The 25,694-nt window shown below is 41.7% G+C and overlaps 1 protein-coding gene and 1 long non-coding RNA gene across 2 annotated transcripts in view; one reads left to right on the top strand and one right to left on the bottom strand.

Moving 5' to 3' along the window:
- Positions 1-25,694, bottom strand: part of INPP5A (inositol polyphosphate-5-phosphatase A) — a 778,463-nt gene that overhangs the window by 319,311 nt on the left and 433,458 nt on the right. The window contains exons 7-8 of the mRNA XM_030202993.1: positions 18,865-18,917; positions 9,568-9,687 (exon numbers count right to left, since the gene is read on the bottom strand). Coding sequence (XP_030058853.1) covers positions 9,568-9,687; positions 18,865-18,917 — 173 coding nt within the window. The remainder of the gene's footprint in view (positions 1-9,567; positions 9,688-18,864; positions 18,918-25,694) is intronic.
- On the top strand, positions 15,406-25,672 carry LOC115470089. Its single transcript, XR_003942120.1, has 3 exons — positions 15,406-15,416; positions 23,171-23,175; positions 25,589-25,672. It is a non-coding gene; the product is annotated as an uncharacterized LOC115470089 (long non-coding RNA).

The following is a 25,694-nucleotide window of genomic DNA, read 5'->3' as shown; positions in this document are numbered from 1 at the left end:
AAAGCAAAGAAAAAAAATCAAGCACAGAATATGCTCTAAAACAAAAGATGAAACGTCATAAGAAGGATTCCACAAGGATACGGCTGTACACCCCCTAATTTCATAAAAAGTGCCAAAATACTTGAAAGGTAGGAGTCGCAGTATGGACAAATGAGAGAGAGAAATTAGTTCTACAGATAAAGGTGAGATGGTTGATGTAGTATATCTAGATTTTCAGAAAGCTTTTGATAAATTTCCTTATGAGAGATGCCTCAGAAAATTAAAGAGTCATGGGATAGGAGGCAAGGTTCTGGTGTGGATTAGGAATTGGTTATTGGACAGAAAACAGAGGGTAGGGTTATATGATCATTTCTTTCAATGGAGGGGGGTGAACAGTGGAGTGCCACAGGGATCTGTACTAGGACCGGTGCTATTTAACATATTTATAAATTATATGGAAAACAGATCGAAGAGTGAGGCGATTAAATTTGCATATGACACAAAACTATTCAAAGTTGTTAAAACATGAGCGGACTGTGAAATATTGCAGGAAGACCTTAGGAAATTGGAAGACTGGGCATTAAATGGCAGATGAAATTTAATGTGGACAAAAGCAAGGTGATGCACATTGGAAAGAATAATCCAAATCATAGTTACTTGATGTTAGGTCAGCACTCAAGAAAAAATCTAGGTGTCATTGTAGATAATACGCTGAAATCTTCTGCTCAATGTGTAGCAGCGGCCAAAAAAGGAAACAGGATGCTAGGAATTATTAGGAAAGGGATGGTGAATAAGACCAAAAATACTATAATGCCTCTGTATCGCTCCATGGTGCGACCACACATTTATTGCATTCAGTTCTGGTTGCTATATTTCAAAAAAGAAATAGTGGATTTAGAAAAGGTTCAAAAAAGAGCACCCAAAATTATAAACGGGATGGAACTCCTCTCGCATGAGGAAAGGCTAAAGAGGATAGAGCTCTTCAGCTTGGAAAAGAGATGGATAAGGGGAGATATGATTGAGGTCTACAAAATCCTGAGTGGTGTAGAACGAATAGAAGTAAACTGATTTTTTACTCGTTCTAAAAGTACCAAGACTAGGGGACACTCAAGGAAGTTACATGGAAATACTTTTAAAACAAATAGGAGGAAATATTTTTTTCACTCAACGTAGAGTTAAACTCTGGAACTCTTTGCCGGAGGATGTAGTAACAGCGGTTAGCGTATCTGGGTTTAAAAAGGTTTGATCAAATTCCTGGAGGAAAAGTCCATAGCCTGCTATTGAGACAGACATGGGGAAGCAACTGTTTGCCCTGGGTTTTGTAGCATGGAATGTTGCCACAATTTGGATTTATGCCAGGTACCTGTGAGCTTTTTTGGCCACTGTTGGAAGCAGGATACTGGGCTAGATGGACCATTGGTCTGACCCAGTATGGCTACCTTTATGTTCTTATGTTTATGAGAGAAATAGGACATTTAGGGGTCCTTTTACCAAGCTGCAGTAAGCACTAGCACTTATCTACCGTAGCTTAAAAGGGCTTACCGCAGGGCATACTCAGGTGTCCTGCAGTAAACGCAGATGGGGGTGCATGAGGAGTGGAGAGTGGACATGTATGAGGTAATCAGTTAGCGTGGCTATACTGCCGCGTGATGAAGGATTAGTGCTTAGCCCTTACCATCTACAAATTAGGTGGCAGTAAGGACTCACCTTTTTTAAAGGCTATGCGCTAATGGAAATTTAGCGCACATCCATAAATACAAAAACAAGCTATTTTACTGCTGCAGTGTAGTGCGCAGGAAAGACCCACATGGGTGCCCTAAGGTCACTTTTTTGCGCAAGGGCCCCTTAATATTTCAAGTAAATTATGTAGCAGTTGTAAGGAATATGAGGAGGAGAGGGAGAATGAAAGCGCAAGGGGGAAGGAGGGGGCTAGAGAGAGAAAGAGAGAGGGTTCTTTTTCCCCTGAAGAATGGAGGAAAGGAAAAAACTACAACTTCCAACAGCCCCTGAGTAGGACATACCTTAGAAACAGGGACTTCCATTCCCAACAGCCCCCAGAGGTTGCTAGGAGAAGGACAACAGGGGGGGATTGGGAAAACCTGTCACAGAGAACTAGGCTAAGGGAAGAGGTTCTGAGACTACCCAATCAGGGAGATGAGAAACAGCTGAGTGGTGGGTGTGGTGAAGAACCCATGGACTGGCAAGGGGAAGAAAAGGGGGAGGAGGAGGGAAGACAAGAGGAGCCAATGGATACTTCTGCTCTGGCTAAACTGGGAGGCACCCAGGTAAAACAGCAGCTGGCTGCATGGTATGAAGGCTTGGTAGCAAAAGGGAAAAGGTGACTAGCCCAGAAGGGGAGTTAAGAAAGCATGTTTACAACTGTTGGGTATTGGGGTGGTGGTTAGGAGGTAGTGTTGGCCAAGTTGGGTGGGACCCTTTTATTCTTCTTGTGGTGATTAAGAGAGGAGGGAGAGGGGAAAGGTAGTGCTCTGCTTAAACTGCTTTATATGAACTGCTGGGGTTTTTTTTTCTTTGAACTGCTGTGTTTTGGGAATTGCTTGGCATGAACTGCTTTATATGAACTGCTGGGGTGCTTGAACTATTTTCTTTGAGTTAACTACTGTATTGTGGGAATCATTCCTTTTTGGAGTGCGGGGTTTTGGACATTGGGGGCCAAGCCACTCGAACAGCAGAGTCAGTACCTTATTTACTCAGTGGATTACCATACTATCTTTACCTGGAGGATTATCTGATATGTTTTGTGGCTAAATAAACTGCAAACTGCCTCAGTGATGAGCCGGACGTGTACTTAGAGGGCGGAGTAGGACGTGCCCAGGGGGATCCGAAGCGGGAGGCTTCACACAGTTTTCCTTTAAAAAGTTATGTGGGAATGGTAGTTAAAAAAAAAAAAAAAAAAAAGAAGTCGTCATCAGAATAATAGTTTTTAGGTGCAACAGAGTGACAAAGCATTTTTATTGATGATACTGCTATGCTTAATGCTCCGTTATGCAAAAACAAGATCCAAACAGCTCAAGCTCAACATTTATTTTAGACTAATTAGGCTTCAAGCATGCAAAATTTTATAACAGTGCACTTATATTTCATCACCTAGACGGTGCCTATGAGATACTTACTTTCCTTTATCGAATACCAGTAGTGTAACCAGGTATATAAGTGCATATGCGATTAGACGTAAGGACTTATACCAGCCACATTTAAATGCTGGAGATACTGTGTAATATCTAGTATTCTATCAGTTACGCACGAGTCCCACCCATCTGTCAAATAAGCACTATGGGGTCCTTTTACTAAGCAAGCCCTCAAGTGGGTCATTCCCACGCGCCAACATTTTTTTTTTTACCCAGGCTATATAGATCCTGATTTTTTTTTATTTCATTAAACGGCCACACACTAATGTTGCCATTATTGCATGGCCACTTTAAAAAAATTACCACAGGAGCACTTACCACAACCTATTTTGTAAGCAGTATGGCTGTGTGCTAACTAGTTTGCATGTGGTAATGTAGATGTGCTAAATGGTTACAGCAGGAATGCCCGCTCTCTGCCCTGACAATCCCCCTAAAAAAATTCCCCAAAACACATTTACCGCATGGTTAGCACATGCAACTAACACGTGATGTTTTAGTGCATGTTACCACCTACCAGTGGCAGCCCTACCATTAGGCCAACTGAGGCAGGGGCCTCAGGTAGCACTCTCATTGGAGCGGCATTGCTCTTTTCCACGCCCTCCCCCAATCTGGACATGGTCTGGCTTCTCTCCCCTTTCTCTGAGTCTACCTTCTTTTTTTGTTTTCCAAAGGTTGGTTGGCAGCAGCAATTCCCATACGCTGCCCTGCTACCAGCACCGGCTTCTCTGTACTGTAGCCGGCCTCTCTGATATAACTTCCTGTTCCCTTAGAGGCGGACCGCAGCACAGAGAAGAAGCCGGTGCCAGCAGCAGGGCAATGTATGGGAATTGCCACCGATGACGACTTTTAGTAAACAAAACAGGAAGGTAGACTTTGGGAAGAAGGTTGAGGGAGGAAGGAAGGGGAGAGGGAGTTGGGAGAGAGAGAGAGAGAGTGTGAAGGGAGAGATGTTGGACTCAGGGAGAGAGGCCGGGGGCACCATCTCATCTCTCGCCTCAGGTGGCAGATTGCCTTGAGCAGCCCCTGGCACCTACCACAGCTTAGTATAAGGACTGTTGTGTAAAGCATGCACGTATTAACAGAACAGCGCTCAGGTAGAGATTTGGCGTTTACACATGTGTGCGCGCACATATACACGTGTATATGCCATTATACTAATCCAGGGGTTCTCAACTCATTCCTTAGAACACACCCAGCCAGCACATTGCAGTGGAATATAAATCATAGACTAAATTAAACTAGCTGTTGAGAGTTATACTCCTTTCACTGACTTGATGTAGAGAGAAAAATCACTAACGGCTAGCGCCAGATGTATTAAATAGAAAAGAATCACCTATACCTATATTCATTGCAGATATCCTGAAATCCTGACTGGCTGGGGTTCTGCTGGGACAGGGTTGACATATGCAAGGCTGTAACTGTAGGCTTCTCTATGGTTCATTCAGTGGCGAGAAGTAGCAGGATTTTATTTTGATGATGTAACTCACTGCACAGCATATTATGCAAATATGTGAACTGTGAGAGTATTTAACCCTAATTTATAGTTGAAATCAGAGCTGAAACCAATCTAAATAGCTAATAAGTTTCATGATATGTACCCTTTCATGATCACAGGTCAAACTGAATTAAAACACAAGTTGTACCACCCTGGAACTCCATTCTACCAGGCCATGAAGTCACAACACAAAATGCATGCTATAGATTTCTTTAAATGACCTGGTATAAATGCCCAAAAAATACTTCAATAAACTGACAAGTACACAGAGTGAAAGCAAAAACAACAAAATCTAACCTTATGTTAGTTGGGCCAAAATTTTTCTCTCAGCTGATCTAGTTCTTTAGAATCAAGTTTGCTTTAGAGTAAAAACTAAGTAGCTTTTCTTTGGTCATTCAGCTGCTAGTTCTGGGAAAAGCCCAAAGAGAAACATTTAGATTGGAGGGGTCTTTGAGAAGAGGTGACAGTTGACAGATGAGCATCCATAAAATGACAAAGAATAGCTGTACGGAGTCTGTGCATCACATCGCCTCTCCCTGGGAAACTAATTGCTCTGAATTGTTAATAGTAACATTATTTTTCTAGCAATCATTTCTTTTGAATGCACAAAATGAGCATGAAACGGATCCTTTGAGTGGACATAAAAGTTAAATGTTCCAATGTTGATCAAATTAACTTCAGCCATGTAACAATGGACTATATTTGTGAGAAAATAATGGAGGTCACAAAGGGGTGCTTTATGCCAAGATTTCACAGTTGCAATGTAAAAATGTTTCTGTTGAACTCGGCCAGTCAACATTTGAAAGGAAAAACAGAAGAGGACTGTTGCTATCTCAAAAAATAGAAAAGTAAACAGGACAGAAAAACTCATTTTATGGAGCTTGAATATGCAAAATAATTTCAGGAAGTTTATATACTTGTAAATTATGAGTCTCAGCATCAACTAATTGATCACAACTCAGTTTGTTTTTAAGGTCTTAATCATAGGCACAAAATCGCCAGAGTGCACAAAAATGCACAGCTTAATTCATAAACAATAATCATCTTAGTGTCATTTAAATGCAAATCATGATGCTTACAGTAAGCTGCACTGACGTGTCCAAATAAATATCCCAAACTTACAAACTGCAAATTGGTGGGATTTGAGAAAGTATATAAATACAGGTAGAGAAACATTACCATGTAAGACTAATATTGTGGCTACACCTAGACGTAACACTAATTTATATACTGGCAAAACAACATGTCAGAGAAAAGAAAAGAAAAAAAAAAAAACATGGAACATACTGGACCATTCCTTTGCATCTGATAGTCATTTCATTTTTCTGTTTTACACTAATTCCTTCCCCGTTCTTAAAAATATAATCATTTTGTAGTCTGAAAGGTAAATGCATATTTTGATTGCTAAAGGAAAGTTTTACTTTGCAAAAATATACTCAGAGTTGATGAGCTGTATGCAAAGAGCTACTAATATTCTGGAAACCCTTATTTCATAGTAGATAACAGCAGAAAGAATAAGGGGTATGTTTACTAAGGCGCGTTAGCGTTTTTAATGCACCTATAAAGTTAAGGTGCGTTAAAAGCTAATGTGGCAATACATTCCTATAAGTGCATTAGCGGTCAATGTGCGTTAAAAATGCTAACGCGCCTATAGCACGCCTGTGTAAACACAGGCGTAAGTAGCCCAACCAGTTATTCATATCCATCTTAATTAAATGGACTACTTTTATAACATTTTATGTAGTAATAAAGCCCAAATTAACTCTCTAAAATTTACCCACAGTCAATGTGGCTAGTCGTCCAAGTGCATGGAGAGGAGGCAAAGCCAGGGATGTGCTATGTTGGGAGAGGAAAAGTGCATACGTCAATTGCATTTTCAAACTTATATATGTACTTCACAAGAAAAATTCTACTGCACCAGAGTGGCAAGCGATTGCATGTATTTTGTACTCAGATTATTTGGATTTTAACTATGATTCACCTTTTCCAAATTTAAGCTCAAGGCAAGTTACAAATTCAGGTACAGTTGGTAAGACCCTGCTCAAGTGGACTTACAATCCAAGTTGTACTGACATAATTGAGTGTGATGTGAATTCCGAAGATGACAGGGACTGTCAGCAGGAGAAGCAGGATTTGAACCCTGGAAGAAAGGTGGGAGATATGATAAATGCCAGGAGGTAAGTCTCTTTCAACTGAAAGGATGCTCTGGAATTGGGGGTGGGGTCAAAGGATGAATGTGAAAGGGGATAGACTCAGGAGTAATGTAAGGAAATTACTCTTTGTGGAAAGGAGTGGGTCCCTGGAACAGCCCCCCAGTGGAGGTGCTGGAGAGAAGGATTGTATCTGAATTCAAGAAAGCATGGGACAAGCACAGGGAATCTCTGAGGGAGAGGAAAAGACGGTATAACTTAGTAGTTGGAATGAATGAACAAACTGGATAGGCCACATGGTCTTTATCCGCCACCATTTTCTATGTTCTCTGTTTCAGTTTAGTGCTCTAATCACTAGGGTGCTCTTCAACTCTAAGCTACTCCTCTACTTCTCACATATTTACCTTTTTAAAATTGCTGTAAAAACTGCTGGTAAAAATAATTTTGCAAAATCGCTGACTGTTTGAAAACTGTTAATCATGGAAGCTTGAGCGTATGTAGGAAATCAATTCTCATCTTCCCTACCAAACTATACAGAAGCATAATTTCCATATTTAATCCAACACTTAATGTCACACCCTATGTTTTAGCACTAAATTTTGTGATAATCTCAACAAATTACCAAAACTAGTAAGGCTCTTGTCCAAATATTTGGCTCTCCAGGTTCCTGTGGCCTTACTAGTTGGTACCCTTACAATCAACTTGCTGATAACTGGATATAATCGATTCTTCTTATAGTGCTCAATGGGGTATTTCCAGCAGTTCAGAAACACACAGCAGTCAAAACTGCAGTACACAGACACCCAAACTGACTTAAATCAACTGTGAGAAGCTGTTCCCATTTCATTCAGCCAAGGTTTAGCTCATTAAACTGTTTTCCTTCTCAGCACTGTTCCCTGGGTTTGAACTGCTTTGTTGTTCAATGCTCCTTAGCAGTTTAAAAGCTTTAGAGGAAAAAGACTTATTGGCCTCTGTTTTCAACAGCATTAACCCTGCATTATTACTGCATGCAGATAAGGGGATTTAAAGGCCTGGCTTGAAACCTCTCTTTTCTGTGTTTATCTGACACTGCATATCTCCTGTAGCTCAGCTGGAAATGTAGATCTATGAAGCTTTAAAGGGAGATTATAGCCCAGAAAAGAAGTACGTTCCCCCCTATAGATGCTCTCACTTTCCCTTTTCCTACTGTTTTAAGAAGTAGAGGCAGACAATAGTCAAAGATGGTTCCCAAAACCCTCTGAATAGGAGACACTGTTGGTGGTAGCATTCATTCAAAGTGAGCTTCAGTGTATTGTCCACCCCAATCAGCAGATCAGAATAGTGTTTGTTGGTGGCTGCCAAAAGGTTAGCCGTGCGGATGAAAGAGGTTTCCCATTATTCACTGCTCTTACAGAACTCCTCTTTTGTGCTGCTCAGCCCATCACTTCACTGTGGCGGTCCGGATCTGCGGCTGGATGCTCTTTGCAAATGAGCAATTCATTCGAATGCAAACCCACTATGGCAAAGCGACGTAAAATTCAAGGCTTTTTTTTTTTTTTTTTTTATTTTAACCAAAGACAGGAGGGATAGACCAATTTTTGGCAGTGCCACATTTTCATGATAACACATCATGACATTCTCGACCCACAGTTAACACTAATTCTTCCAGTCTGAGTTCCTTAGCCTCGCCAGGACATCGTGGGAGGTCGCCAAAACCAAAATTAGTTAAATGATGCAGACAGAAAGCAAGTAATCGGCAATACACTGGCTGGCAAACTGTAGGTCTCTTGAGTTTCAAGAACAACAAGGAGAAAAACAGCCTCACTTGCTGCAACAAGAACATCATATTCTGTAAAGAAAATGTTATTCAGAATATCATCAGGTCCAAGAAATAATATAATCTATTATTAGCTTATTTTTCAAAACATTATGTTGATACTATTCATCTTTGTCAAAAAATATTGATGATGTTTGCTCTTTTGTCTCACTCCATATAGCGACATTAGAAAGACTAAAATCTGATTCGGTTTCCAAAGTCTCCCTTTGGTTTTCAACTCCACCTGTGAAAATCAGGAATCTAAATGGTGCCTACATAGTGGCAGGTATCATGAGATATCAGAGACCATTATAATACAGCACAGCATACGCTTTGTTTTTTTTTTTGTTAGGATTACTGCATTTGTGATAGTTTCTTCCTGGCTGTAGCAGCTAAGATGCAAAAGTAACAGGAAATGTTCCTGCAGAACAAAACAAATGAACGACTACACAAGCAAAAACATCTGAATTTGATATCTTTGGCCAGGTACAGCCACCTGTCATTTCTAGAAATGGATAACGGAGCTGTCACATTTCACAACCTCCCTCTGCAAAAAGCACCCCTCGTACAAGCTTCATACGAGAAGACGGTGGACACAGACTGCTATGCAAAGATTCAGTGAAAACAACTAACTACCTTTATGACAAAATGCCAAATCTGTATGCTATGTTTCTTTTCTTATTTTGGAATACAGAGCAAAGATTACCCTATTTAATCTTCAAGGTGATCATATGATTAAGCAACAAGTTAGCATAAAACAATTTGTAAAAACAGTTTGGAAATGGGAGGTACAATGTAACTATTAGGCCTAGGGGTGGGCTGGGAAGATAAACTACCAATGAGATGCTTAATAAAGCCATAGAATACCAGAAAATGCTTTACCTCTGAAACAAATAAAACAGGGAAACGAAAAAACAAATAACATTTTAAAAAAAGATCTTTGTTGCCGACCCCAGCTCCTTTTCTGTACTGGATAGAGAAAAGGGGCAGAATACATACCTATCTAGAACATAACTAAGAGCCTTCTGTCGTATTTCTGAGTACACTGATGGGCTTGAGTCCCAAGCAGTTAAATTGGAAGCATCATGGAAAAGATGAATGTTTACCAAGTCAAAGGCACTACAATAAAAACACAATTAACAGAAAAAGAAATTAAATAGGGACTCACAAAAAAAACATTTCATTTAGGCAGTAAGTCATTCAGCATTACAGCACTATTTACTGAGATTGGGAGCCCATTAGGGACAGTGCAAGTACCTGTACTAATGTCTGTAAATCGCCTTGACTCATGCTTGAAAGAGGTGGTATATGGCTTGGTGCTCTTCTGCTATAGCAAATTATCTCAGAATATTTGACCCAACTCATCTTAAGGTCAGGGGCATAGCCAGACTTCGGCGGGAGGGGGGTCCAGAGCCTGAGGTGAGGGGGCACATTTTAGCCTCCCCCTGTCACAGCCGACCCCCCCATTGCCGACACCCCCCTTGCCATTGCCGCCGCCGCCACCAACTTTGCCCCCCCCCCCGCCGACGACCCTCTCGACCCCCCAACCCGCCGTCGCCTACCTTTGCTGACGAGGGACCCCAACCCCTGCCAGCCAAGGTCCTCTTCTTCTCGCAAAAGACTTCCTTCTGTTTCTAACGTCCTGCACGTACAATGTGAAGGACGTCAGACTCACAGAACGAAGCCAAGGCTTCGTTCTGTGAGTCTGACTCGGACGTCAGAAACAGAAGGAAGCCTTTTGCAAGAAGAAGAGGACCTGGTTGGTGGGGGTTGGGGTCCCCTTCCAGCAAAGGCAGGTGACGGTGAAGGCGGGTTGGCGGCGGGAGGGGGGGTCGAGAGGGTCGTCGGCAGGGGGATCCAGGGCCAAATCTACAGGGGCCCAGGCCCCCCTGGCCCCACATAGTTACGCCACTACTTAAGGTCAAACCACACACATTAAACCCTACGTTACGGAGGCAATAATACAACTGGCTGTCTCCATTTAGATGCCCCCAGGCTATTCTAGAATGGCATCTTGTAGCCCAGATTTCATTACAGAATACTAGCATAACCTAGCATTGGCATGCCTAACATTTACACGCTAGCAGTTATACCAGCCATACACCCGGTGCAACTATTTATTTATTTATTTGTATTTATTTTCCACCTTTTTGAAGGCATTCAGGCCCCCCCAAAGTCTGATGGTTTGGCTGGCGGGGTTCCCCAAGCCTTGCCAGCTGAAGCTTTCCTGCAGCAATGTTCACTGCTGCACTGCCTGCCCCGCTTCCCCCTCCCTTGTGTTCATGCTCGATTTTAATGAAATTGAGCATGCATGAGCAGGCAGTGTGGTGCAAAGTAAGTATTACCACAGAAAGGCATCTGCTGGCGGGGCTTGGGGACCCCTGCCAGCCCAGGTATGTCCCAGGTGCGGGTGGAAAGCGGCAAGGAAAAATGTACTCCCAAAATCGAGGTCTGACTATGCCACTGAGTAGAATAGTGCTCAGGTGCCTTGTTGGAACTTTCATGGGTATGCATACAGTTACATGCTTAAGTGCTAATATTCTATACATTTTTTACATACAAGAATTATGTAAATTATATAATTAACTTCAACATTTATGAACTTTAATGTAATAATACGTTGTGTTTCTCATTCCGGAAATGGCGATCGCCATTACGGCATACTGTAAGCCACATTGAGCCTGCAAATAGGTGGGAAAATGTGGGATACAAATGCAACAAATAAATAAATGAAGGTGCCTAGATCACAGAATTTCTCTTGAAATACCTCATGTGGCATTCTACAATAATACAGGGAAAGCAGTGGGTAAGGGACAGGGAGTACTCCCTACTATTAATATGTATTACCATAAAGAACAGTTAGTACAAATGCATAGGTATAGTTAACTGTATCTGTGTTATCTGGCTCAGCATTAATGTGCATTAGGGGATTATCTTGTATATTAACATCTATGCTGGCTTCCCCCAAATATTACTGTGGCGATTCTGCACTTAACACATATTCTAAATTGCTGTTGGCTCACATTAAGTCCAAAAGCTTATTTCATTTAAGCAGAGAGGTCCCTTACTGTGATGAAATTGTGCATCTTGCTTTTAGAATATGGAATCTATACATTGTATGGCAATGCTTTACTTTGATTACTTCACATCTTATGAAAAATGTGTTGCATCTCTGCAGATCACCATAAAAGGCGGGAAAACTATTATAAGACTCCTTGAGAGCTGAGCAATATGCTGTAAGTACAGTGCAAATCATTCCTTCTCTACAACTCTCTCCTCATGTCTTCAAATTCAATTCTAATTATTATCATTGTCCTTTTGAAACCACTGCACTGGTAATCAAACCCACGACCCTGTGAACCAGTGACTGGAGAATTGCAACTGAGCCACAGGGGCTGCTTAGTTATAACCTGACATCTAGGAAATGACTGAGCTGCAGAAGAAGCCCAGTAGACCAGCAAGAAGTGCACCTTATCAATGTTAGTATACATGAAAGTCCAGCAAGACATACCCTTGCTAGTTCATCAATTTTTGGTGGGTCTGTCCTGTGTTTATTGCCATCCCAGAATCTTATGCTGCTTCAGTGCAAGTTCTAACTACTTGCTGCACATTTAGTTTCTGCTTCATGCTTGAATTCTACTACTACTTATCACTTCTATAGCGCTACAAGGCATACGCAGCACTGTACACCATAGACGAAAAGACAGTCCCTGCTCAAAGAGCTCACAATCTAAATAGGACAGGCAAACAGACAAGAACAACTAAGAGGTAAGGGAATTAAAGAGGTGGGGATAAAAGGGTACAGGCCAAGTGAGTAGTGGTTAGGAGTCAAAAGCAGCGCTAAAGAGGTGGGCTTTTAGCCTGGATTTGAAAACAGCCAAAGATGGGGCTAGACGTACAGGCTCGGGAAGTCTATTCCAGGCGTGAGGTGCAGCAAAATAAAAGGAAAGGAGTCTGGAATTAGCAGTAGAGGAGAAGAGGACAGACAAGAGAGATTTATCCACAGAATGGAGTACCCGAGGGGGAGGGGGCGTAGGGAGAGACAAGAATGGAGAGGTACTGGGAAGTGGGAGAGTGAATGCACTTATTGGTCAGTAAGAGAAGTTTGAATTGAATGCGGAAACGGATAGGGAGCCAGTGAAGTGACTTGAGAAGAGGGCTAATGTGAGCATAGCAACTCTGGCGGAAAATGAGTCCCGCAGCAGAGTTTTGGACTGCGAGGGCGGGGCATGGAAGGAAGGAGAGGTCTGCCCTGCTGCTGCTTGCTACGAGTGTGAAGGTGAAAGGAGGCGTTTAAGGTTAGTTCTGGGAGCGACGGAGGGCGGGTGGAGGGGGGGGGGGCAGCTTGGGGCGACCTTGCCCGGCTCTTGGCGGTCCTGCTTTAAAAGAAAAACTTTGCTAGGTCTTACTTTGGGGGGAGGCCTTATATTTTCCAATTGCAGCAAGACCTCTACTAGGTCTTATTTTTGGGGAAACACGGTATTAAATTTGATCAGGCGCTCGGAGTATTCTATATATCGCATGGAAATTTTAGCCTATTCTATAAAATATAGGCGTGCTCTAGTGAATACGCTTAGGCAGTGGTGTGCTGGAGCAGGCTCTCACAGGCTCGCAAGAGCCGGTTGTTAAGTTTTTAAGAATTTTGGGAGCCGGTTGTTAAAGTAGGGTCCTCCATGGCTACTTTAACAACTGGCTCCCAAAATGTGGGCTTGGGCCCCCTGCTGAATTCTCTTTTACTTTGCTGGTGGGGATGCTGAGCCCTGCCAGCCAAGTAAATAGACTGCTGCTGTTCCCCACTCCTTGTTTCCAGCTCTGAGCAGCAGGCTGGGATTTCTCGAGCATGTGTGAGAAGTTCCAGCATGCTGCTCAGAGTAAGACGTTGGGAATGGTGGCAGGCCATTTATTGGCTGCCAGCAAAGGTATGCCTAGCATGCCTGCACGATGGGAGGGAGGAGAGAGAGGCAAGTGTTGTTCCCCCCTCCCCCCGGCCACCCCTGCCCCTTCCAACTGCAGAGCTGTTTAACCATGGTGGCTGACGTTTTCTCTTCTTTCCACCTTTGCAAATACGTGGAATACATCTGGACTGGGCTTCCAAGATAGTATTTTTGAATAACGTCCACACCTGATTTAGTGTCCTAACCTTTGCAGCTGATCCTTTTAGTTTCTTTTTAATCATTTCCTCATTTTATTACAGTCGCCCTTTCAAATATTAAATGTAGCTACAGTAGATTTCCTTTGCGGGTTCTTCCTAGGTAGTAGCTCAGATTTGATCATGTTATGATCACTATTTCCCAGAGGGCCCAACACCACCACCTCTCATACTATACCCTGCACGCCACCAAGGACCAGATCCAAAATGGCTCCCCCTCTTGTTGGTTCCTGGACCAGGGATATCAGGATCAGTGTTTATCAGGTTCAACAGAAGCTACAGTGTCCATAAAAACAAAGAAATGTCACAATCCTGGAAACCACCTTACAGTATACCACAGGGCTCCCCCTCTCTCACAGCTCCTTTTCAATGTGTTCATATTGTCCCTTAAGAACATTATTCTGCAAAAAGATGAACTTCTTCTTTCATACACTGGTGACATTTTCATGTTAATACCAGCCTTCACCGACCTATCAGAAACCATCTCTAGACTCTTTACCTACATAAACTGCATTCAAAACTGGGCAACCGAGAACATGATAAAGCTAAATACAAACAAAACTGAACTATTATGGTTTCACACTCCAAATACACTAACCTTATCCCCTGGCCTATCTATACCAGTGGAGGAAAAATCCAAGGTACTACGAGTCACCCTAGACTCCTCACTGTCTTTCAAACAAGTCAATCAACTGTGGCAAAAAACATTCCACAAACTGAAAGGGTCTTTTACTAAGGTGCGCTCATGTTTTTAGCATGCACTAAAACTGTGAGCACTGGATGAAGCTGTATAATTTTCCAGTGCTTCCTCAGAACCCGTACTGCATTCATAGTCCCCTGCATATATCTGACCACGCAGGTCTGCAAATTTCTCTCATCCTCTTTATTATGGGTTATCCCATAATAAAGTCAGATATATGCAGGGGACTATGAATGCAGTACGGGTTCTGAGGAAGCACTGGAAAATTATACAACTTCATCCAGTGTTTATCAAACAAGAGCTTAGAATAGCGTACACTAGAGGTCCAAATTTGAAAGAGTTGGTTCAAGACAAAGTTAACACCCCTGAGAGATCAGTAGAATTGGGCCATAAGTCTTGTACTAGATGTATATTTTGCCCGATGATGTTACTGACGAATGTTTTTCAAACTCCAGTAGACGACACACAACAGATTGTGAAACGAATCATAGGGTTTACATTTTGATCTGTCCGTGCCGCAAAATATATGTAGGTAAAATGACCCGTATGTTAAAAAATAGACTAAGTGATCATAACCATAATTTGAAATACAGCTTAGTAGAAGCTCCTCTGGTACAACACAGTGTTGAATATTCACACAAATTTGAAGATTTTAGGTGTGTAGCGATAGATCATATCCCCGCCCATATTCGTGGCGGGGATCATCATCAGACACAAAGAGAACAGCATTGGATTTATAAATTACATCCTTAACACCTCAAGGTCTCAATAATAAAATTGAATGGACGACGTTCCTTTAAACAGTAAGTAGTTAGAGTGTCTTCTAGCTCTTTAAATGATCCCTTGCTAGGATTGGTAGATAATAATCCGGAAGTATCAGCGGCCATGATTGAATCAGCTGGTGGCTTTTGGAAGGTACCTACCGGTTCCATGTAGGCAGTGATAGTCGAGTGTTCTCCTCTCTGGAGGGATAACCGTTAGTAAGAATATGTTTTCATTGTTGTAGAAGCTGTGAAAAGATGTAAGGTCCGGCTCCTTAAGAAGCATAGAGCGAAACAGGAGCTTGCTGTTGGGCGCGGACATTCGCTACTATTCCAGCACAGCCACAGCTAAGTACTTTTTTAGTACTTATATTGCACAGCATGTATAAGAAAAATTGAAAAAAAATGCAAAAATAATTACTGCTAGTGCGCTAGAGGTTTTAGACTAATGAGGATTCTCGCCAGTGTGAGCTTAATATTTGGCCACATAGAGCAGAGTAGTCAGCAGCCCTGTTATAAGTAAGACCAGCTGACGTGGATTTTTCTGAAGTCTTTTCCTCTATTCATTATGGTTATCAAGGTAGCAGAGAAAGCTTGCTTGCCCTAAATTATTTGTATGCTCAAATAAGGACAAGCACAAAGAATATAGTTTAATAAAATTGTTATATCTAGTAGCAAATTAATTACTGTCTTACTGACCTTCAGTAAACAGTTTGTAAATACCTCTGTATACCGTCTAGAAAATGGCTACAATCTCATATACAAGACATACCGACACACTGTTGTAACTCTATGAATATTGCCTATTGATTTACTGTAAACCATGGTGAACCCTTGCGGTATATAAACAATAAATTGATATTGAAAAGCTTTATTGCACTTTAAATAGAAGATGAGAGCTCTTCTAAAATTCAGCATACGAAGGGTAGCTTATGCTTTATGTGCATGATGGAAGGAAATGATGATTAATCTAGATAGACATCTAATATTGCTTCAGACTGAAAAGCAGGATGAGTTGGCACATCAAATTCTGTGCAAGATGGCCAAGCCACTAAGCCTGAAGTGTACTCACTCTAGGGCCTATGCAGCAAAAGTGTGCAGACATTGGCTCGGGGTTTACATGATGTCTGTGCACAATTTTGTGGGTCCACGATATTAGCTATTCTGCCCTTATGCAGAAAGGTGCACAGAAAACTTTAAGGCCGAACACACAGGAGCATTAACACCACGACAGTGGAAACATAGGCTTAGCTCCTTCTTCCGCAGTAGCATCTCTGAGGACTTAGTGCCATTTGTTTGAACATAACAGTACCCGCAACTATTTCATGGCCTCCATGAAGAGAATGGGTTAAAAAAAAAAGAAGGAAAGAAAGGACAGAGGAGATGACAGTTCTGTGCCAAGGGTAGCTAAAGTTGCACACAGGTCTAAGTAGAAAAAATTGTCACTTGTACACATCACCACATGTGTGAAATGCTATTCTAGACAAATACTGGCCAACATTCTATGCACAGAATAGCATTCCAGCACATGCACAAATGTGTGCCTATTAGTTTTTCTCCTCAGATATTGCACAGCACTAGATACCCTTAACGCAACATCTTGTGAGCACACATTCAGTGTGCTCTCCTCGATCAGCAAACAAGTTCTGCACAGGTCCTATTTGCATATAATTTGTTTACTGTACTGGGCAAAAACTGTATCTACCTTGGGTTAGAACCCTTCAATAAACCGTCTAACACATACTGTCTGCATTGGTCCCTCTGTAGGTTAAAATAAATAGACAAATGACAGGTCAGATACTTGAGAACACATGAGTTGAATGACTTAAAGGAGACTTTTAATTAAGCTAATTAAATTGCTTTTGCCTACGATATTATAGGGGGTTGAGAGTGAAAGCAAGGGCTTTAATATAGGTTGCAAAGGAAGCCACACCTGAATAAACTTCATGATGGAAAAGTTCATTAGAAATTGAAATTTTCTCTACTAGGGAACCTTCTGCACCTGTTGCACAAAAATACATTTTAAGAGCATTTTCAAACCTGAGAGACAGAGGGCCAGATTGAGTAAATTGCTTCCTTATAGAATAGCCATGGGCACCAATTTTGAGTGTAAGGACTTTAGCCAACTGAAAACTGGCAAAATCTGGTGCACAAGTTGTCCACACATCCGCGGTATTCTATAAAACTGCACACAATTTTCCAGAATGCCCCCCTCCGTGGCCATGCTCCCTTTGTAGTTATGTGCGACAATAGTTAGGTGCTATCCTATAACTTGGCACGTATTTGCATGATGATCTGTTTCAGTCCCTTTTGGTGCTTTACATCCGTTAGAACAAGTGCTGAAAGTTGGGGACCTAACTTTAGGTGCCATTTATAAGATGAGATCTGATGATGTCCAGCCTCTTCCACTTTCAGCCGTATGATTTTTAAATTAATTTCTTCCTAGAAGTTAGAAGAGCCCAAGGGCCATTTTCAGAAAAGTCCAAGCCTAGAAATAGGATCATGTCAACATCCAGAGAGACACAACTGTGGAAAATGATAAAAACAGCACTAGAAAAATAGTGTAAAAGTATTAAAAATTACAAGGGTGAGAAAAATCCCATAATGGCAACAGCAGCAATGAAACAAAAAACTGAAGATCAGCAGTTTCAGTGCTTTACAGAAAGCTTCATTCACCTGCTGAAAATTTTCCAAGAAAGCCATGAAGATCGCCTCTGAGCGACATAGTGAGAATGATCATGTAAGCCATTTGCCTGGATTTGGAAGGTTGAGGGCGTGGGGGGAGCAAGAGCGGACTGCCGACAGCGCTTAATTTAAACATGACAGATCGCATAAAAAATAGGCGCCGTTGCCGTCAGAAGTCCATTTGGGGGAGCGGCGCTCCCCTGGCGATCCACCTAACTACGCCTCTGCCTGGATCATTGTCTCAGCTTGATATCAAGAGCTTCATCTACATTTCTGTTTCTTTCTGATTCAGCTGACATACCAAAAATGTAGTCTGCTAAATTAGTAAGATCTCCCCTTTTGTTCCTATCCTCTTCAGAGTAAGTTCACTCGATAGTGCTCAGCAAAGTGCAGGGAGACAATAATTTAACACAATGACTGCATTCTACCTGCTAAACTTTTCCGAAATTCATATCATTTATACTGGATGTAAAACTGCTTGAAAGGTGAACAAATGCCCAGAATCTAAGATATAGACCACATAAGCAAATGAAAAGGAAGATAATTAATAGAAGACTGACTATAATTAGTGATATAGCAACTATGTTTTTGCCATTAAGATAGGACAGCACACACAAGACCAGGGGAGGAGCAAACGGCACTAAGAATATGAAAAGTTAATGTTGTATAGATATTTGAGAGAAAGGAAAAAAAGTGTTAAGAAGTTATATCAATAGAAGCATTAATGTTATTAATATGTAAGTAATGGCAAGTAAATATTCTTCAGTATAAGTGCATAATTTAAATTTCCATGTCTCACAAATATTTATCTTATTCTAGACAAGTCAAATGGTAAGTATACATGATTAAATTACATTTAATGAAATCTATTATCAGTTATCTCAGTCTTTAATATTTTTTTTATATAAAGTTATGTGTAATCTATTGTACTTTTGTGGCTTCCTGCAGACATTCTACATTTATATAATACAGATTGCCATAATAATTTGGTTATAACATACCAATCACTAATACACCACCGTGTTCGAATAAAGCCTTTTCTAGACGATTTACTCTGAAAAATATAAAAGAAAATACAAAACATAAACAAAACAAAGGATGGAAAAGTCATGAGCTTTTACTATTACAAGTGATCAAACATGCCTAATCTCAATTGTGCCAGGATACCACCTATATTAAGAGTTATCACCACCTTCCTACAAAAATGTCAAGTCAAATGAACAACATAAAACAGAGAATGAAGGGGAAGATCTTGATGACATTATGGAAGAAAAGGAACCTACAGTAATGTAAGAATTGCCCTCACGCAAAGATGTTTCACTTGGAGACTTATCCGACACTTACAAGTAAAAAAATATGTCCCACTGGTCTAAACCCATAGACAACAGAGACATTTGGAAAAAGGTTTTTTTCTGAGCCACCATCCATCATGTTATAAAGAAAAAGCACCTAGTGAGTTGAATAGCATATTCAGTTTTGCCATTTTAAATAATCCTATATAATAATTCTCACCTCCAACAGGATGTGCCTGGGACCGTGCCTGCCGGAAGTGGTCTGCTAGGCAGGCATGCACTGACCTCAGTGACATCAGTGACAGACAATTTGGCAAAGCAAAACAATCTGAGTGCTGGCCATTAGGACACAGGGTTGATAGGAGAGTTTTATAAGACTGAAGGAACCAAAATTGTTAAATGGGGGGAGGGGGGGGGGAGTTCTGAACGACTGAAAGACATGAACATTTGGGAAAGGAAAACAATCTGAACGCTGGCCATTAGGACACAGGGTAGATAGGAGAGTTTTAAAAGAGTGAAGGAACCAAAAGTGTTCGCGGGGGGGCAAGTTCTGAATGAATGAAAGAAATGAAAATTTACGAGAGGAACACAATCTGAATGCCGGGCATTTGTACACAGGGTAGATAGGACACTTTTTTAAAAAATGAAGGACGTGAAACTATTACATCTTGGGGGAGGGGTGAGGAGGAAAGCTGTGGGGTATCCGGATACTGGGCATTAGGGCCACGGGGTTACATAGACTTTTGAAAGCCTTAAGGAACCCAAAGTGTGGGAAGGAGGAGGAAAAGGAGGGGAGGGAACGGGGTGAGGGGCATTAGGAACAGGAGAGGGGGCCCTGTCACACACTCTCATTCTCACACACACACTGTCACACAGACAGTCTCACTCTGTCACACACCCGCACATTCACTCTGGCTCTCTCTCTCAAACATACACACTCCAAGGAAAACCTTGCTAGCGCCCGTTTCATTCGTGCCAGAAACGGGCCTTTTTTACTAGTTTGATCTGAAACAAGTTTATTTAAAATTATTTCTCACTGATTTTTTTTTTAATTTTGCAGAAAGATAAAACAAATTGAAATAGTTTATAAACTGTGAGCATGGCTGATAGATTGGAAAGCACTCATTCCACATGACAAATAACTTTTTTTTGAATTTGTATAAGACTTAAAATGGCTTGGGTCAAGAATAAATGGGTTCATAAAACTAGCAATTCGATCTTACATGAATACTAATGGTCTGGCCATTTTCAATTGACTGAACCATACTACAGTCCTGAAGGAGTCCTTTAAAGATGGCTCTGCTAGCTATAACAGTTTAATTATGTCCGATCTAATTTTTAAGATGACACAGAAAATTGCATTATACACACACAACAGCAGCTTGTTTTAAGGCAGGGATGTCCTCTCTTAAAAGGGCAACAGTGTTTTAGATTGAATTAAAATGAATGGGGTGTGTCTCAAAGCTATTTTTCTGTAGTAGGTCATCTATTACTGCTATGATAGTTTAAAAATATTTTAAATGGGGATGGAAGACTAACATCCATCAAACCACTATCAGATCATTTACATATTACAGATCAACTTTCCTAGAAATATGTGGCTTTGGAAAATTAAGGCATATGCATTTATATATACACTAGTAGAAAAGGCCCGTTTCAGGCAGAAATGAAACGGGCGCTAGCAAGGTCCCCCCCTTCCCCAGTTCCAGACCCCTCCATCCCTCCCCCCCCCCCAGTTCCAGACCCCCCCTCGGAGTTCCAGACCCCACCTCCCTCCCTTCCTTCCTTCGATTTCAGGCCGCCCCCCGGAGTTCCTGACCCCCAGTATCGCGACCCTCTGGAACCCCCTTCCCACGGCCAAACCTCCCAAGCCGCCGTCGCGTACCTGTGCTGGCGGGGGACCCCAACCCCCGCCAGCCCGTCTTCCCAAATGCTTTCAAAAAGGAAGCGGGGCACCGCAGGCAGCCATCGGCTGTCAGCTGTGCATCCGTTCCTCCTCTCACCTTTGATGTCACTGTCCCTGGAGAAGAACCCCGGAGGAGCACACTGCACAGTGACGTCAGAGGTGAGAGGAGGAGCGGATGCACAGCAGACAGATGGCTGCCTGCGGTGCCTAGCTTCCTTTTTAAAATCATTTTTGCAGGTTATTTTTTTTTGTATCGGACGGGGGGGGGGGGGGGGAGGGAGTACTGGCGCTGAGCTGATGTAGGACGGGGGGGGGGGGTTAGCGGCGGCGACCTGTTTGGGGGGGGAGGGTGGAGCAGTGGCTGGGGCGACTGTGGGGGGGGAGGGTGGAGCAGTGGGTGTTGCGACCTCGGAGGTGGGTGGAGGGGGGGAGTGGTGGCAACATTTGGGGGGGTGGAGGGTGGTAGTGGTGGTAACTTGGGGGGGGTTGTAGGGGTGAGGGGCGTTGACTTTGGGGGGGGCGTAAGCTGATGTAGGACAGAGGGGGGCTGGCTCTTAGTGGTGTACATCGATGTATGCCACGCCCTCGCGTCAAACGTGATGACGTCGAGGGCGGAGCGATTGGTTGAGTGCCATTGCTCCGCCCTCGACGTCATCACGTTTGATGCAAGGGCGGGGCAAACACTCATGGGCAAATTTCGATCTACACCACCATAAATCTAGAATGTTGGGACTTGTGTTTCCCTGCCACACAGTGAGCTTCAGAACGTTGGAAGTGAGAATTTATATAGATTTACTCTTCTAATGCAAACACTGTTACATTTTAACAATACAAATATTCACTCCTGTAATTAAAGGACAAAAAAGCAACTACTGCTGATGAACATACAAAGTTAAGGGGCTATTTTTATTAAAGTGGGATAAGTTTCTGCACTTATTACACTTAAACAGCAAATATTAATGAGTAGTAAATGTAAAAGCTGTGTGGTAATTGCTAGGGGCATAATCAGAATAGAAGAACATACTAGGTCAGACTAATGGTCCATCTAGCCCAGTATCCTGTTTCCAGCAGTGGCCAATTCATGTCACAAGTACCTGGCAGAATCCCAAACAGTAGCAACATTCATGCTACCAATCCCAGGGCAAGCAGTGGCTTTTCCCATGGCTATCTCAATAGAAGACTATGGACTTTTTCCTGCTGCTGCTGTTTGCAATTAGCACAGATGCACTAAAATCATCCCCTTGAGGAGGCCATAAGCACATCCCTGCTAACTTCACAAGTGACAATTAGTGTACTGTAAGTACTGTGCACTAACCCTCAGATTCTGTATAGGTCGTCCAAATTAGGGTGCAGATTGCAGATGCACATGTAAACTAGTCAATTAGGCACTAACAATTATTAGAGTTATTTGGCATTAATTAGGAGTTATGCATGCATCTGCCCTAAACCTAGTCTATAATGTAAGCACCTAAATTTCATAGTGTGCAACTCGAAAAGCAGTGTGGCCATGGGAGGGACATGGGCGGGTTAGGGGCATTCCCAGAAATTAGGTGTGATATTATAGATTACTTGGATCTGTGTGTCCAACTGCCATTTATTTATTTATTGGGGTTTATTAACCACCTTCATGAAGAGATTCACCCAAGGCGGTGTACAGCAGATACAGTTTAACATAAAACTTACAAGCTTGTTAACAGCATAACAATAGCAAAATAATCAAAAACAAGAATAAATACATTAAATGAGGTAAACTTGAAAACAGTAAATTGAAACCTAATAACAGAACTACCATGAAACAGTATCACAAACAAACATTTAACAGCACAGAAACTCAAATACCGGAGATACAACATTGGCACAAGCATTTACACCAGCTTTTGAAAAAGGTGATGTGTTAATGCATGGATCTCAAAAGGGGGTGTGGCCATGGGAGAAGTATGGGTGGGCCATGGGTGTTTCTAGAAATTATGCGCAGTGTTATAGAATATACCCAATCTGCGCCTAAGTGTGGGAATTTATACCAGGTTTTAGTTGGTGTAAATGGTCACACCTAAATTTAGTCACGGGTCTGGGTGCTATGCATATTCTATAAACCGAGCCTAACATTAGGCACAGTTTATAGAATAGTACTAAGTGCGTTTTTTCCGCACCATCATTTTCTGTGCTATGGGCCAGATTCTATATATGGCATCTAAAAAATCCATTTGGAACTAAGCATATTCTATTGTATTCTATATGATTTAGGTGCAGTGTATAGAATACGCTTAGTTGATACCATAGCGCCTACATCTATGTGTGTCCATTTATGCCAATAAAAACCCGGTGTAAATCTGTGTGCGTAGATTTAGGCGCACTGACCCATATTCTGTAATTACGCATGGAAATTTTGGATCGCCCATAAATACACCCATAAAAATGCCCCTTTTATTTATTTTTTTTTATTTATATAATAATTTTTATTATTATTTGCATTAAACTTTAACAGGTATAACAAACTGTCAAGTTAAACACAGCCATAATAGTCATACAGATATAATCATTTCAAACTTACAATCCAATACAATCTGGCTTACTTAGACCTCAAAGCCTAGTAAGGCGAAGAAAAACGGGGGGCAGGAATTAGTGAAGTTTAACAAAAATCAAATTATCAAATAATTTCTCCAAAATTATGGAGTCGTATTTCTCTACATTTCTTTTAACTCTGACTCTGTTCTACTTCCAGAAAGGATTTAAGCTGATCAGGAACATAAAAAACATATTTTGTCTGATTAAGCCTTATGAGACATTTACACGGATAAGCCAAGAGGAAAGTTCCCCCTTTATCAACAACTTTTGACCTCATAGAAAGAAACATTTTTCTTTTTTCTTGAGTTGATTTTGTCACATCGGGGTAAAGCCAAATCTTTTGACCTGCAAAAATATGATTAGTTGATTTAAAGTATAATCTCATAATTGCATTCAGGTCTTGCTGAAAAACAAAGGACAACAACAGCGTCCCTCTTTCACTTGCATCATCTATAGATTTCTCCAAAATAGCTGTGACATTTTGTAAATCATTTGATATCTCTCCTTCAACTTTTTCATTGTGCTAGGTATGTAATAAATCTTATTTAATGGAGGAACTACTTCCTGTGAATAATTCAAGTTTTCTTTCAAAAATCTAACAAACATATCAATTGGGGATACACCCAACAGTCTAGGAAAATTTAAAACACGCAAGTTCAATCTCCTGTTATAGTTCTCCATTTGTTCAATCTTCCTTCTGATATCCAAATTATCCTTAATCACAGCCACCTTGAAATCTACAGTCTGCTTAGTCTCTTTCTGTAAGGCCTCAATTCTTGTGGAAAAATCTTGCTTAGCCATATCCAGGGAGTCCTTCACTTCTTTCACGTGTAAATTTAAAGATTTTACCTCTTCTGAGGAGCGTCCCAAGGCTTTCTCAATGTCTAAGAGCTTCCGCCAAATCCTATCCAGATTTACCTCTGTGTCTCGTCCTGCAATCGCTGTTGTCTCAGCTCTGCCGCGTTCCCCTATAGGCCTCTCTGAATCGCCCCTTCCGGGCTCCAGAGTAGACCCCACGCGGCTGGCAATCATTGCAGGGCACAGAGGAGGCGTCGAGCATGGCGGGGAAAGAGATATTTCAGCTTCCAGCGGGGGGATCGCTTCACCAATTCCCCCCATCAAGGAATCCACACCGCCTCTATGAGAAAGAGCGGGAAAGAAGCACTCGAGTCCTTGTCCTATCGGTGTAGACATTCCCGAAGGTAAGGGAATCCCTTGGAGCGTCGCCTTACGCTTAGTATGCGGCATAGCACCAGGAATTTGTTTAGTTGGAAGGAAAGGGTCAGAGCTCACTTCCAACACATCCGCTCACGACGCCATCTTGTCGCACCCCCCCAAAAAATGCCCCTTTTAAACTACGTGCATTGATTTTGAATTGTGTGCTTTGCAATTTAGGCGCAGTTCTTTATAGAATACACAGCAATTTCTGCACATAAACTGTAATTATTGCCAATTAATGCTCATTATTGCTTGTTACATGCTGTTAAAAATGCTGATTACCTTATTACACCAATTAAGTTATGTGTGAATCGAGGCGCCATATACAGAATCCAGGGGTATATACAGATTTTGACTGTAACTGTTTAAATGCACTTTAGTAAAAGGAACCCTGAATTTTCAACAGGGTGCTAGATGTTTCTATTCAAAAAACAATCCTTACTCAAAGAAATTTGTTCTCTATTACATATATAGAGTTTCATAAATTCTCTCGAATCACCACTTTCTGATTTGTCAAGTGCTGCTCTTGGTGAGCAATTGGAATTATTGGATCACAGTTTGACAAAATTATTGAAGTGGATAACAGGATCAAGTAGCAGACTGTCTTCAGAACAGACCTTTGCAACTGACTTAGCAGTAAGGTCTCACATGCTACCTGGGCAGTAGGCATGCAGCACACGTTCACTGCTATTTACCGCCGAGTAAGCGCCACACAGTAGAAAAACCTTGTGTTTTCGGCATGAGACAAATTCAGAATTATCACCCGGGGCACGTGGTAGCTGGACAGTAATACCAATTTGGCGTGCGCTGGATGCACATAGGCCTTTACACACCTTTGTAAAAGGGCCCC

This window comes from Microcaecilia unicolor, chromosome 5 (genome assembly GCF_901765095.1).
Source record: "Microcaecilia unicolor chromosome 5, aMicUni1.1, whole genome shotgun sequence".
Taxonomy (NCBI): Eukaryota; Metazoa; Chordata; class Amphibia; order Gymnophiona; family Siphonopidae; genus Microcaecilia; species Microcaecilia unicolor.
Note: the sequence above shows the minus strand (reverse complement) of the source record. Positions and strands in the feature narration are given on the sequence as shown.